This window comes from Topomyia yanbarensis, unplaced genomic scaffold, assembly GCF_030247195.1.
Source record: "Topomyia yanbarensis strain Yona2022 unplaced genomic scaffold, ASM3024719v1 HiC_scaffold_168, whole genome shotgun sequence".
NCBI lineage: Eukaryota > Metazoa > Arthropoda > Insecta > Diptera > Culicidae > Topomyia > Topomyia yanbarensis.
The window spans coordinates 44,433-59,692 of record NW_026683347.1 but is presented as its reverse complement, the minus strand read 5'-3'; the positions used below and the strand labels follow the sequence as shown (position 1 = coordinate 59,692).

At 37.0% G+C, this 15,260-nt stretch overlaps 1 protein-coding gene across 2 annotated transcripts; it reads right to left on the bottom strand.

Moving 5' to 3' along the window:
• Window positions 1–248: 248 nt before the first annotated feature.
• LOC131694835 (uncharacterized) lies at window positions 249–13,191 on the bottom strand. Of its 2 annotated transcripts, none has more exons than XM_058983341.1 (4): window positions 12,537–13,191; window positions 1,775–2,934; window positions 1,656–1,716; window positions 249–806 (listed from the first exon to the last, which is right to left on the bottom strand). In XM_058983341.1, the coding sequence occupies exons 1-4, from the start codon at window positions 12,679–12,681 to the stop codon at window positions 508–510; spliced, it is 1,665 nt and encodes a 554-aa protein (XP_058839324.1). In that variant the 5' UTR covers window positions 12,682–13,191; the 3' UTR covers window positions 249–507. The 2 variants fall into 2 exon arrangements, with proteins under 2 accessions (XP_058839324.1, XP_058839325.1); XM_058983342.1 differs by lacking the exon at window positions 12,537–13,191 and adding an exon at window positions 7,155–7,407.
• Window positions 13,192–15,260: the final 2,069 nt, after the last annotated feature.

Genomic DNA, 15,260 nt, shown 5'->3' with positions numbered 1-15,260 from the left:
ACTCGACTCGAATGCCCCAATTGTCGCTCTACCATTTAAGCCAATGCGTTGAACGAAGATGACAGACACAGCTCTAACCAATGGCTTCAAATAATAGAAACAGGGCTACACAGTTAGAAAATTTCTTGTGAAATTACATCATCTAAGTTGCACATAATAGGAGCGTCTTGTTGAATGTAAAATTACATGAGACCATAATGTAAAATGTTGAATGTAAAAATACATAAAACCATTGATTTTTACATGCACTGAATTTTCAATGTAATTATATTGCATAACCGAAATCTACAATAGACCATTTCTTATAGGCTTGTTGACAATTAACGAACAAAGAAATCAATATGGTTGCTTCGGATAACTGATGAATTCGTAAACTATGTACTTCAGTTTATTTAATATTTTCCAATGCGAATTTAAAAAGAAAAGATCATTTATATATGCATATAATGCGCTTAGAAATTTTGTGTAAAAGTTGTCTTTTGAGCTCGACTATCGCAAATTGCTGCTTCATTTGTTCTGTTGGTCGACAATTTCATGTTCCGAAAGAGCTGTGATGATCTTCCGCACGACGCGCTGACGTCGTCCTACTCTTGTTGCAGTGCTCTTTGATCCCAGCAGTGGAATAATTTTGAGGAAATATTGCTGAACAAATTCCAGAAACTTCCCATTGCTGGTAACGTACATAAAATTGTGTACGTAGTATACTGCCATCAAATTCTCAAGGCCATCAATGATATTATCAGCTCCATCATTTAGACGTAAATTTTCCGCATACACGTAGTATACGAATCTGTCTGCTCCAAGATCTATAATGAAAACGATTTGTTTTATAATATACTTCTGGATTATTAATGATCTATGAACTGCCGCTAGAAGCATAATTGTCCCATGTGTATAGGGATTTCCATAGCACATGGGACAGTAATGCTTCTAGCGGCAGTGAATGTGTCCAGCGATTCCCTGTATATCAAATAAAAGTGATTGTGTCTCTCTAAATTGTTGGCGGTTAATCTAATTTTTACATATGAAACTGTGTTACAATTATGTATAAGCTCCAAAGGTCTAAACATATATTAAAGATCAAAAATATCTCCTACATTACTGCACAGATAAAAAATAATAACACTGCGCTATTTTCTACTATAATCAAAATGTGTCTAAAATTCAACTATCAGATTGATTTGGTTTACTCATGCTCAAGCCAATCCCATCAATACATATTTTGTTTCGATTTTGAAATCTATCTCGATAAAAATATAAAGACAGTTTCTAAGGAAATGTATTATAGCTAATAGAGGACGCATACAATTGTTAGCACTGGTTGGACATTGTCTAGCTCTTAGATATGATAGGTTCCTGCGTGACATTTATTGCACTAAGTGCATCATGTGAAAGTAATGGGTAACCAAGTGCTGGACATGATTTGACAACTAAATGCATGACAGAATTAGAGCTCTGCACCCTCTATTAAACATAATATCTTTACCTGTGCACTTTGAAAATATAAACCTCAAACAAATTTTTAATATTACTGTTTGAATGCACAATATTTTAATAGCTATAGGTAAAACACTATAAACAAAATCTAACCAACGAAATAAGCTTCCCCACTGTTGCATTATTCTAATTTAAATATAAGTTCAGTAGTTACACACCAACACAAACGAGGACTGGTCCTGCTACATCAATTGAAATATCGTCAATATGTGTGCCAATCTGCAATGTAAAGTTGATAATATATAATAAAATATCATAAAGAATTATTTCATGTCACCTCTTTTTGTATGATGAGGTTGTCGATATTTTCTCCGAGCAATGAAGCGAGGAAACTGAACACTTCGAGATCTGTTGCATTATTTTTCAGACGATACCCACGCCGGCATGTCAGAGAGTAATTAATGATTTTACTTTTCTTAGATGAATAATATTTCCGAAGGTCTGAAACGTCAACTCCTGTTGCTTTCGTAAAATGAAAATTCAAAATCTTTGTGCAACGAACTATGGGGAACTGTTTCAACGTACTTTTAAGATCTTGTTTTTCATCTAAAACATATCTTAGATATGCTTGAGATTTGCTCATAAATTCATCTGTGAGCAGATGTGGCTCTTCGCGCAAAAGCATAGACTTAATGTCCTTCGTACAGTCCGGCGATGTTTCGGTCCAATATTCTTTAATTGTTCCAGCTCTGACATTCCTCAACTTTACTTTTTCTGAACGAGAAGTTGATGGTTTATTTGGATCCTTAAATCGATTTAGATAGGCATTCCTGTTGATCATTTTATACTTTAATGATACGTAGCCTTCGCCTGCTCCGAAACCATCGTCATCCTCAAACTCCAGACAAGGATATCTGGATAATATTTGCTTCGCTACGCTTTCCATAGTATCTGCACGAACGTTCGTGTCTATAGCCCGCAATTGATCAACTATAATGTTCACAAGAGTATTTGTATCTGCATTACTGATCCGCATCATTCTGGGTACCTTAAGTTTCGGGTTTTTATTTTTGAAATCCTGCTTTTTTCTTAGCTCCGTAAGTAAGTTATCGCTCAATTTACTCCAATTTATTTCGAATGATTCAAATTTCATATCCACAGAAACTTTCTTCTTATTTCTCTCGACTACAATCGCATTGAGGGACCGTTTTTTGCTTGTATTAGGCGATTGATTTTCGTCGAAGTCTGCCAACGGATCGTCCGCACATTTGCTGTTGTAATCCACTTCATCCAGTGCCGTATCGAAGCATTGCGAAAGCTTATCGTCATGAATATCAATTATCATTTGTGTAGCCATCTGATCTGTATTTTGAACTTGGTGTGTCTCGAGTGTTTCAGTTGCTGATTCCTGTAGTTCTACTTCTTCATTGAAACCATCTTGCTGAGCTACATTTGGCAACGATTCTTCTACTTCATCTTCGTTACAATCGGGAACTTCTGTTGAGCAATGAATATTGAAACATGATGAGTAAATTCAATTATTAAAATATGCATTTTTTATTTTGGTCGTGTTTTGTAAGACCACAGACAAACAGACATAACACGATGAGGGAATTCCTTCAAAAAATATAGTTCCGCCCCTTTGGCAGAATACTAGCTCCATCTCTTATATACGATACCAAACACTTATTTGCAAGTACACAGTATACTGGATGCACCTACAGAATTGGTACTAGCGCTGTACCCAACCAGAAGGTATGATTTACACACTAATAGGTGGAATTTTTACAATATGTTTTCTTTTTCATGTACAATGCATTAATAATTGATTCGTAATCACCTAATTTAGGTAGAGTGAATATACCCACTTCTAAGTTCGTGCACTTTTCTGGATGCCTATATAAATAGTACCTAAACTCCACAAAACTGCACATACTCACCAGTAGGTAGGTAACTTGAAACCACCTAAAATTAGGTAATGGTTAATCAGAATTAAGCAAATATTACCTAAAAATAGATAAATATTATATGGATTGGAACCTATTAGTAGGTAATTTGTACCCCTTTTATGGGTACTACGCTACTACAAATTTTCTAGGTTTATCCAGTTTGCTCATGCTTGGCAAAAAAAAACCTTTGGTGGTCTGCCCCCTATACCTGGGCAAATGTATACAACGGCAGTATACCAAACCGTTGCGTACATTTCTCTGCCTAGTGTTCCAATAGTACAATATGTGTAGTGGCCCCAATAGTAAAAACCTGTTTTAATCCACCTAGAGGTGCAATTGTGCCTTTCTCATTTCTCCAAACTATGATTCAATACCTGGTTCGTACAATATAACTTTATGGAAATGTCTTTCATTCTTATTACACTTGGTAAGTATATATAAGAGCACCTTTTTGCATTCATCGCGGTATCGGTTTGAATCGGAGTTTTCTATGTGATCGCACTCCACAACCCGTAACTCCGGAGCCGGAAGTCGGATGGAGATGGAATTTAATATCGGTTTCCGGGGACGCAACACCTTTCATTTCAGACTAAGTTGATCAAATCTGTCTAGCCATTATCCAGAAACCAATATAACCGTTATTCTGAATTTGGATGCTTCCGGATCCGTCGATGGTGACCAGTGTGGCCAAAGAGACTTTGAATGAATGTTGGTGACCTAGATCTACAAATTCAACGGTTTTGTTTACATTTTGGAAAAAAAAATCACTTTTTTACATTCATCGCAGAATTCGTTAGAATCGGGATTTGCTGCGTGATCGTACGTATCACCCTGTAATTCAGGAACCAGAACTCGGATCCACACAAAATTCAACAGCAGCTGATGGACCTTTCATTTAAAATCAAGTTTGTCAAAATCAGTTCAGAAAATTCCGAGAAACCGATGTGGACAAATCAACAAATTTTGTTTTGTAACCATACTCTTCAACTCGTAATCCGGAACAAGATGTCGGTTAAAAATGAAATTCAATTGCAACCCATGGGAATATTATACCTTTCATTTGAATCTTAGCTTGTAAAAATCGGTTCAGCCATCTCCGAGAAACCGATGTGGACATTTTGTTAACAAATCCGCACATACACACATACATACATACACACATACAAACACACATACATACATATATACACACAGATATTTTGCGATCTCGGCGAACTGAGTCGAATGTTATATGGGACTCGGCCCTCCGGGCCTCGGTTAGAAAGTCGGTTTTTGGAGCAATTGCATAACCTTTCTATATGAGAAAGGCAAAAGAATAATATTTAATTAGCTTAATCAGCATGAGTTCAATGTTATCTTCATGTGATTATATTTTGAAATGTTGGTGGAATGGGTTTGAAAGTGGAGGGAATGGGGGGTTAGTAGAGTGGGAGTGGAGGATGCGTCAGAAATCCTTCATCTTATTTCGGTATACGGGGTGGATGAAGGAAATGCGGGCGTGAGGGTGGTCCAAGGGGAGGGTAGTGATGAAGGAGGGAGGTGTAAGGGCAAGGCGGGGGGGGGGGGGAGGGCGACGCAATACTCAACTGCATATTTTGCCTTCCATTTGAGACTTGGTTTGAGAAAATCGGTTCAGTCATCACCGAAGAACCAATACTTTAATTGTGGAATATGCCCGGAATTCCGGACTTCCGGAATCGTCGATAGTGGACAATATATTCAAAGAATGTTTGATTGGCAATCAGTGATCTAGATCTGCGATTAGAAGTAATTTGGTGACCATTTCAATAGTTTTTAGCCTCTGAGGTATTACGATTGTACCGATTTATATGGGAAATTCCAGTGTATCCTTACTAACACCCTTGTAACTCCGGAAGCAAGAGTTGGAACCGAATGAAATTCAGCAGCAGTCAATGGTATTACTTTCATTTGAAACCAAGTGTGTGAAAATCGGTAGAGAATTCGTTGGGGAATGGGTGTGATATTAGCTTAGGAACTTGGCGGGTTCCCCGGGGGCGTCATGAACCGTCATAGGTGGCCAATGTGGTCAAAGCTGCTTTGATTGATCATTAGTGATCCAGACCCGCAAACTAGAGTAACGTTACATCAATTTTGATATGTTTTACATCATTTGAGCATCATGGTGGTACCAGTTTATATGGGAATTTGCTGTGTGACCGCACTCTTCAACCCGTAACTCCGGAACCAGAGGTCGGATCAACTAAAAATTCAATAGCAGCTTATGGGAGCGTTATACCTTTCAGATGAAATCAAGTTTGCGAAAATCGGTTCAGCCATCTCTGAGAAAATTGTGTGAGTTTAAATGACACACACACATACACACACACACATACATACACACACACACACACAGACATTTGCCGATCTCGACGAACTGAATCGAATGGTGTATGACACTCGGCCCTCCGGGCCTCGGTTAAAAAGTCGATTTTCACAGTGATTGCATAGCCTTTCTTTATATGAGAAAGGCAAAAATGGGGAAAATGTTTACTGGTTTCGATTATGTTTCCATGCAAAGGTGTTTTCAGAAATAGTTGATGAAACGTTTTGAAACCTACCTTCAAATGTTTCTATAAATGATTTCTAAAAATGCTCCCTTAAGAAAAGTTTAATTTCTAACCGAAGCAGGACGAATATCTTCTCCGACACCAAACATTAGAGCCAGGTTTAACGATACGTTAAATCTGGCTTATAAAAGTTAAGCGTGGGTGGAGAAATCGGCGGTTTCATGCATTATCATGTTTTAAGAAACTTTGCTTTGCACACCTGAACGCGAAACTGCCATTGAAAGCAAGAAAATACTTTTGAAGGACTTTTCTAATTTCGGGATCACTATGCGACGTGATAAACTTATATCTATTGCTAGAGCGGTGAAGTGTAAAGAATAGAATTTGACTGATTACACCCAAGTTTGAATGAGTGTGGCACCGACTACACCGTCACAAAACAAAAGTACCAATAGTTAACTGTAAGTGTAAGTTGACTAATTGTTACCCTTCGTCTCTGACATGAGCGAAACATGAGATGGCTAAAACAAACCGAACACCTTATGTTCTCAAAATTTAGTTTGAAAAGCGATATAATGAGACTTTATGAAGCTATGCAAATAAAGCATGTATACAAAAGCAAGTATACAAAATAGGCTCAAATCCCAGCTCAAAAACTATCTTTCAAACTAAGAAATTCTCTTAATAAGGTAGCTTAAATTCAAAAAGTATTCTGAATTTTGTTCGTACTTTAGTAGTAGTTTACTATTAGGATCATAAAATGTTCTGTACACTTCAAAAATTTACTTGCAGCTCGTAGGATAAAAATCCAATTCTCGCGTGATTTTTGTAAACGTCATAACTCTTTCAATTACCATGGCGTTACTACAAAGGTTACCAATAATTTTACAATACGTATCAACAGTCACTAAAGACAAAGTAAACAAAGAGTGGCCCTCATTTGCAATAACGTTGTTTTCAAAAATCACGAGAGAATATTTTTTTAACATACATAGTACAATTTCTAAAATTAGGGCTCCTGCTTATACCGATTTCCTTAGACCTCTTCAAAACCCATGTTCAAAAATTGATCAATTATTATGTTCAAATCTATAATGAACTATTAGGAAATTTTATATCAATATGAAAAAATTGTGGGAATGAGTTTATGTATCACTTCTATAAACCATAAGAACAAAATACGTCCGTCACTCATAACATAGTGAATGCAAGATAATTGAGAATTTAGCCATGAACCTACATTTTTCAGTCTTGATCAAATTATAGTTTTTAAGGTATACCAAAGATTTAGCTCCGTGAAACTAAAAAAAAACATTATATTCCATAAAGCACTTTTTACACAAACTACTGGTTTAAGCTTAAGTATAAACAAAAACTATAATGTCACCATAAGAAAATAAAATAACTTGCACCCGCCCGAGTTACGTCAGAAGAAATAATCAGCTGATCAAAAATGTCTCATGGATTCAGGGTGACCAGATAGAATTCCTTAATATCGGTAGGGTCACTAAAAGTTTACCGGTAGTTATCGGTAGGAGGGGTTGTTGTTCCAAAAACGTAGTATTGAACTGGAATTGTAAAATACTGACAACACAGATATCTGACCAAATCTAACCCAAAAAATGAATGTTTAGTAGGATGTGTCCAAAATCAATAAAAATCGGTAGTTTTCGGTAGGAATAACAAAATATCGGTAGTTTTGCCTTGGTCGTCTGTGAATTGGTAGGGAAGAACAAAATCGGTAGGACTACCGATAATTCGGTAGGTCTGGCCACCCTGCATGGATTGCCTAATGCGGCATGCGGCGAGGTGCTCGAAAAAATAACATCGAAATAGCTTCTGCAACGAGGGGTGTTTCTATTTTTGAATAGATTTGTTCCAGTACACGCTTCTTCCCAGTTAAACTCATTCCGGAACCGGTTCGGATTTCTGAATGGAGTCATTATGGATTCCAAATCAAATGCAACAACCGATTCCGAATCAGAATCGGTTGTTGCATTTGATTTGGAATCCATACTGACTCCATTCAGGATTCCGAATCAAATTCCGAATGGTTTGACCGGGTTGCTCCCAGTTGTTCCGGAGTAAACAGGAGCCAAAAAAGTTGCTGTATACGTATACGTGCCAGAAGAAGTTTCTGTATACGACCAGAAGAAGTTTCTGCAGATACTGGAATGAACCTAATGTACTACATACATTGAATATAGTCAGTATATTTTCAACCATCAAAGACAGCGGTCACGATACTCAGTGTGCTCCTGCTTCTGTCCGAGCCAGTGCAAAGCGAACGAAAAAAAACAGTTACTTGTGTGCATTGTTTGAAGAACAAAGGATACCGTTACTAGTATTCTTGGGTGATTTTTCAAGATGACTGAATCTCATGAGCAAAACGTGATTATTCGGCCTAACACAGTGGCGATTGACTTCAGGTCATTTCGCATAAGACCAAGTATTCGTGATGTGGAACATCTGCTGAAGGTGAAAATGCAGCTTCGGTTTTCGGAAGTCTCCACCATACAGCTTGAACACGTCAGGCATGCGGTGCTGATAACCTTCAACAAATTCGCCCAGGCGAAAAGATTTATTTCGCAGAACAACTTGAAACACGTGCTTGTTTGTGACAATGTTGAAATCAAGATCCCTATATACAGGATAATGAAAATATTGAAGTTAAATTACATGATTTATCTCCACTTACTTGTAAAGTGGCAATTAAAAAAGTCATGTCGAATTTCGGAGCAGTAGAATCTATTACGGAGGACACATGGAGAAACTACTTCCCAGGTATTTCAAATGGTGTCTTTGTGGTGATAATGCGGGTAGACCAACCCATTCCCTCCTACCTTACCCTGCAGTACAAAACAGAAGGTGGTGATACCATTACACAGCGAACTCTTTGTACATATGAAGGACAAACGAATACGTGCCAGTTCTGTGAACAAACGGCATACTACGGACAACCCTTCCCAAAAACCGCTGAGGAAAGCTCACCTGCAGAAAGAAATGCCAACACCCAAGCTCCAGCTTCACCTGAACCGCAAACGGTTGCCAAATTTGTGGCTGCTGTTCAGGCAATAATGACAACTGTAAAAGCTGCGTCTAGTACTTCAAACTTAACAACTAATACCACCACTGAATAAACTACTACCAAGGATGGAGTGTTCACATTCGTGACCCGCAAGGGCAAGAAGCCAGCAAGAACATCTGATCGCGAGTATCAAGGCAGTAATAAAGGTGCTGATACGGACGTAAACGACAACGAGAGAGACATAGATAACCCCGAAATTGGCGAGAGAAGGAACATCTTCCCGATGCGAAAAAAGATCTCCGCTTGTAATAGCAAGTTGCGCGCACGGGATCTTACAGGCGTAAAATAAAATGTATTGTAATTTTTATTTTTTACATCTTGTAAATACATAAAAGACCCATGGCTCCTTTAAGCTAACGTATTGAGCCGTGTAAAATAAACGAATTAAAAAAAATACATTGAATATAATCAGAATGCATAGCTAAACTGCTTCTCGCACCTAAAATATATCTAAGGACAAAATTTCATTTAGCGCACAAATCTATGCTATTATATTTCAATGCTTTATGTCCTAGTTTCATATTTTTGTGTAAACCATGTCATAGAACAACGAGTGACATTATTAAGCACATAAGTTATTGATATACAGTGGTGATTCTCTGGTTGAACCACCATCACTGTTAAACTAACGAATTTGATGCGCTGGTTGGAACTATGGAGAGTAATCAAAACCTAGTCGAATGCAATGTTTGTAATGTAATGGCATCTCTTTACACTTTAACCCTTGTCATTTTGATTGTCATAGTCATAACATGAGATTTTGACATCCAGTTGTTTTTAGTTGGGCAATGGTCCAACTAGGAATGTCCGAATAGTTCTCGATTAATCGAGAATGGCTCTGGTGTTTGACATGTTCAATTGGTTCAACTCAGTGTCTCCGCCTAACTATGAATATAGCAACTATAATCACAACTGTATATTGACTGATATCATCGAACGGTTATAAAATACCTTCCGTACATTCGCTTACACTTTTAAAATTTGAGAATTTTTTTCAAAATCAAACGCTGAATCTCTAAATAAAGTGTCGACATGTAGCTCTTTTGTATGGCGCGAAGTGATTTTTCTCGTTTTGAATAATAGTTATTGAAACATCTCGTGATTAATTGTAATGACACTGACATGTTACTGGTAAACAAAATGTTGAGATCACAGAGGACATTTTTCTCGAGCGTTAAAGTTGTATGAAAATATACTATCTATTCTAAGGTAAATGGGATATTTTTACCAGATGCTTCTAGATCTATTTTTATAGTTCTTAATTAGAATCCGTTGATATACCACCTGGACAAATTAGTGTCTTTTTTGATCCCCCTCTCTCCCTCTTCGTGTAAAAACATGGACTCTTTCTGTGTCTTTATGTCAGACTTTTTTGCCGAGTAATTACATACATTTACACACAGAAAACAATATCGGTAAAGGTAAGAGTGTTCCGCTCTTAGCAAAAAACAATCAACGCCTACTATTAGGTTGAAAGTAAACCTTTTAAAATAATCAAGAATGATAATCAAAATAAAAGTTTTCCTTTTAAGCTAATGAAGAATAGTAATCAAAATAATAGTTTTATTTTCAAACTAAGAGTATGCGTTGGTTGTTTTTTGCTAAGAGGGAAAAATTCTTATATTTACTAACATTTTTTTGTGTGTGTACATACAGTGATTTAAAATTCTTGAAAAAATACTTATTTTCGCAGTTTGCATAATTTTTTGGAAGCTGATCTATTTCATGTTTACATAACTTTATAAGTTTTTTAGACCAGCGGTTCTCAACCTTGTTTGCTCCGCAGACCCCTTCAAACTCACCTTGGGTCATCGCGGACCCCTTCGAAATTATCCTGGGCGGTCGCGGACCCCTTCAAAACTACCCTGGGCGGTTGCGGATACCCACGGCTTAACATCGATTTATATGCTGTCAACATATTATTTTCAGTCTAGTACGGTAAAAAAAACTTGAAGTTTCAATATCCGCCCGGAAAAGATTTTCCTCTTCGTGGACCCCCAGGAATGACATCACGGTCCGCGGACCCCAGGTTGAGAATCGCTGTTTTAGACTATATAATTTCTGAATTAAATTTCGTTCATTTAAAATGTATATAAATACATGATGTATTTTTGTATTCACTAATTTTAATAACAATAAATTAAAGTAACCAATGAATTCTTGAATTAGTTCATAGAATGTACACAAAAAGTTTTCCATGGTTCGGGTCCAGGATCGAAAGATAGTGAGGCTGGACAAAGTTACAGAAGATCGATCAACTGTAACATGATTCCAACTATCCAAAAATATTCACTCTTCCGATATTATCCGATTCACAAATTCCAAGCGGTTTGAAAATATTGAAATTTTTACAAATTTGAGGCATTGAGGTACACCCTAATGATGCAGGGCCAAATACTATGTTTAGCAAAATGTATTTCTAAGAATATGTGCACAGGCTTCCCTCTTCTACTTCCTTTTTCATTGATCAAGTGTTTATGCAACTGGAAAACAAGTATGTTCACAAAGATCACCTCGAAAATACTAGCATTCGAAAAGATATAGAAAATTGACCTCTGCACTGGTAGGTGGATAGATGCCGAATTGTCCCAAAAAACTAGTTATAGTTTATTTGTAGTTCATATTAAGGCATAATAACAGCAATAGTTGCAATAAATAATTTGGACCAGGATTCGACCCTAGTTACTCCTCTGTGCAGCGTACAGAAATCAGTATCTAATGTTCTTTCATTTAGTTTATTAGTTATTGCAATAAAAGAACATAATAAAAAAGAAAAAGACGATAGGTGCTAGAATAGATTTGACTTCAGTCTCGAGCTGCCTTTATATAACGTTTTGGCCTTTTTGTGATAAAAATCAATTGTGACCCCCTCGTATAAGAATTCCAACCTTCGACTTACTTTTTTTCGACCTTCGTTACGTTACGTTACGTCAAATCTTCCGGTATTTGATTGGAAATTCTTGCTGGTATCTTCCGAAATTCTGGGTCAAATTCAACAACCGATTATAACACGGAGACAGTTGGTGTATTTGAGTCACAATTCCGGTGGAAATCAGTTAGGATTCTGAATCAAATTTTTTACCAGTTTGACTGGGATAAGCTAATACCTATTCTGACGTTTGAAATACGCACACTGAAGCAGATTTTGTTTGTTTTTCTTTAGTGATTGGAATATTAATATTAGAGATAGTGTTTCGAGAGTTTATAGAGATAGAGTTTCGAGAGTTTATGTGTTTGTTTAACTCTAAAATCCCCGTGCAAACAATCTTTTCCTACAAATAAAATCGACTAGATAGTTGAATACCAACCCAGGTGGTTAGGTATATATCTCATGTGTTGCTTGAATACTACTGGAAACCTCCCAGGTATTTGATGTTTTGAATTTTGTTTAGTGGAAGCGGAAGTGAGGTTGTTCCGTACACTGTCCGCTTGTAAAATGTATCATGTGACCGTAGTTAAGACTGAATTGAGATTTGTTTTCCCGAAAAGAATAGGCTATTATGTGCCAGCAAATATAGTAAATGAAGCTCATACCATTGCCATTTTCATTCGAGTAGACACTGGAGTGCGCCTGTTGTTTCGGTTTCCAATACTCTCCTGGGCTTAGTAGCATCATGAGCTGGTCTTGAAAAACCCCAAGCACGAGATCGGTGGTTATTTTACAACCATCACTTTCCATAAGGATTTGATCGACATTTTTCTGCAATGCAATTGACCCTGCAAATATAAAAGGTAATTATTAACATATATGTCGTGGTAACAATATTACTTACCTTGTTCTAAGAGGCTTTGTATGTTTGGTAGTGCCGGTATTATACATCTGTTTGTACGTCGCGAATCACAAATTCGGAAGATAGCAAATTCTTCCATTTTCATTGGTAGTGCTTATTACTGTAGTGGAATGGTATGTTTAATAAACAGATATTCTCGCTGCTTCTCTTTGAAAGATGATATAGGCGTTCTATCGATAAAATCATTGATGTTTTTACATATCAGTGTATGTGTTTGTTCGCTGCCGTCAACCTCCAGTATGCCTCGTTCATGTATATCAATAACTGCCCACGTTTCACCATAAACGTAAACTGAGCCTGAGCTAGTGTTATGAATAAGGAGTTTCAGTTTTAATACGTGGAACGATGCAACGAAATCGTCATGTTGTAGAAAGAGAAAGTTATCCTTGCTATAATTATACCCTTTAAAGAACCCAGTTTCAACATAAATCATTTGTGGTCCAAGTAATCCAAAAATGTTTAGCTTTTCTTGTAGTGACAGAGAAAGTTCTCTGCTATCTTCTAGATATTTTATTACAACAAATTTGTTTTCAAAACGTTTGTTATTCATATTAAGTATACCCTGGTAAAATTGGTGGTGCTCACTACAGAATTTTAGGACATTTTTGAAGTTGATAGTGCTTCGTAGTGCTCGCTTAAAAAAGCAATGCTTCCGTTCGCAAAACAATGTGCAGAATGACATTAGAGGTCCTAGCCACAAAATCAATTTTGGATAGTGAGTTATGAAATGGTGTTTGGGTTTGAGTGGCGTTTTGAATTCGTTCACTCTAATATCTAAATACTCTCTTATTAGTGATGCCAGTAAATAAATATGTTCTTTGGATATTACCGGTGCCGTTATAATATCTGTAATTCGTTTGATCAATAAAGTCATAACAAATAACGGGTTTGATGATTCAATATTTAGATTCAACATAATAAATGGAAGAATTTGAATCAAATGCCATACATCACATGCTTTTGCCTTTATCGTTTTCGATTTTCTGGTAAAATCAAACGTTATTTTCGTGTTCACGTTGAGAGTACTAAAAATAGCGTTAGCCCTTGCTTGAAGAAACCTCGATTTTAGGATGCGTTGTTTTATCATTTTTTTCAAAATTAAAAACAGATCGCAGTTTGCCCACCCTTCAAATAAATCATGCGCTAAACAAGGTGCTGCTCCAAAATGAAACACATTGAAATACTTTAGTTCGTTAAATACGGTATCAGTTTTCACACCACGGTAAGGTACTTTATGATGGTTTTCTGATATGACATGCAGATCTTGAGTGTGTGAATCTGGGGTTCGCACTTCTGCAGTATAAAGGTAATCTCTATTAAACTCGTCATGATTGATATAGCAACAACGACAAAAATGTGGACACCGAGAGAAATTTTCGGTCAATCCGGCGATCTGATGAGCGCCCAAGTTGTCGTTCATTGTAGTGAATATCGATCCAAAAATTCGCTCTTCTGCATTTCCCTTAATCAGTATACCTTCCTCTTCGAGTATTTTTATATCTTCTATAAGTTTCCTGAAAATTCTGTTTTGTCCGAACTGAGAGAAATCTTTGTTTTTACACAATAGAACAAGCTGCACGTTATCAGTTAAACAGCGCAGATGGGGCGGAAGATTTCCCAACACCATATATACACAAATAAGTTTATGACGACCAGTTGCATTTCCGATTGCATTTACGACAACCTCTGCAGCGTCTTGATATAGAAAAATGTTGATTGTTTTGTGATTAAAGAAGTTGCTACTTTTGAATTTTAGTCCGTCAGTGTAATCAGACAGAAAACCAGATCTAGTGTTTCTATCTCGGAAAACGGTTTTGTAAATTGTGTCGTCTTCTAGCATCGAACGCAATGTGTCTAATATAGGGACATAGTAATAGAAGCATGGATTGTGCTCATTATCTCTCTGCAACGGGACTTGGAGAGGTGGCACAAAGGAAAAATTTTCCCTAAAAAATTTTTTACGCATATGCGACGTTCTGAAAATACCCTTTTGCCCAAAACAACGGTTCATCAGGTCTACTTGGGTCAGATCGTGTTCAATACTTTGTTGAACTGCACATGGCAAATTGAATTCCTCTGCGGATTCCTTTAAGCACTGTTTAACACAATCTTCACGAACTGCTGCTGCTTCACCGAAAGCTACGACTACTTCTTGTATAGCTGTATCAGTGACGTGATTTTTTGACAAAAGTTTGAGGAAAAGGCTTCCGATTATTAATTCGATCTGACGACGCTTGATCGAAATCAATTCGATGGATGAAGTTGGAATAGTCGGTGCAGTTATAGCCACTTCAATGTCTAATCCAACTTGCTGATCTACTTCAAGTGTTGCTGAGAGATGACATGGTTGTGAACTTGAAACATTTTCGGTTCCGATTGGGAGATTCATCCGATGGTAATACATGTTGTGAATCCTCATGGCATTACAGGTAGCGAATGGTTTTCTTGTACGGCATCGAAATGGGCA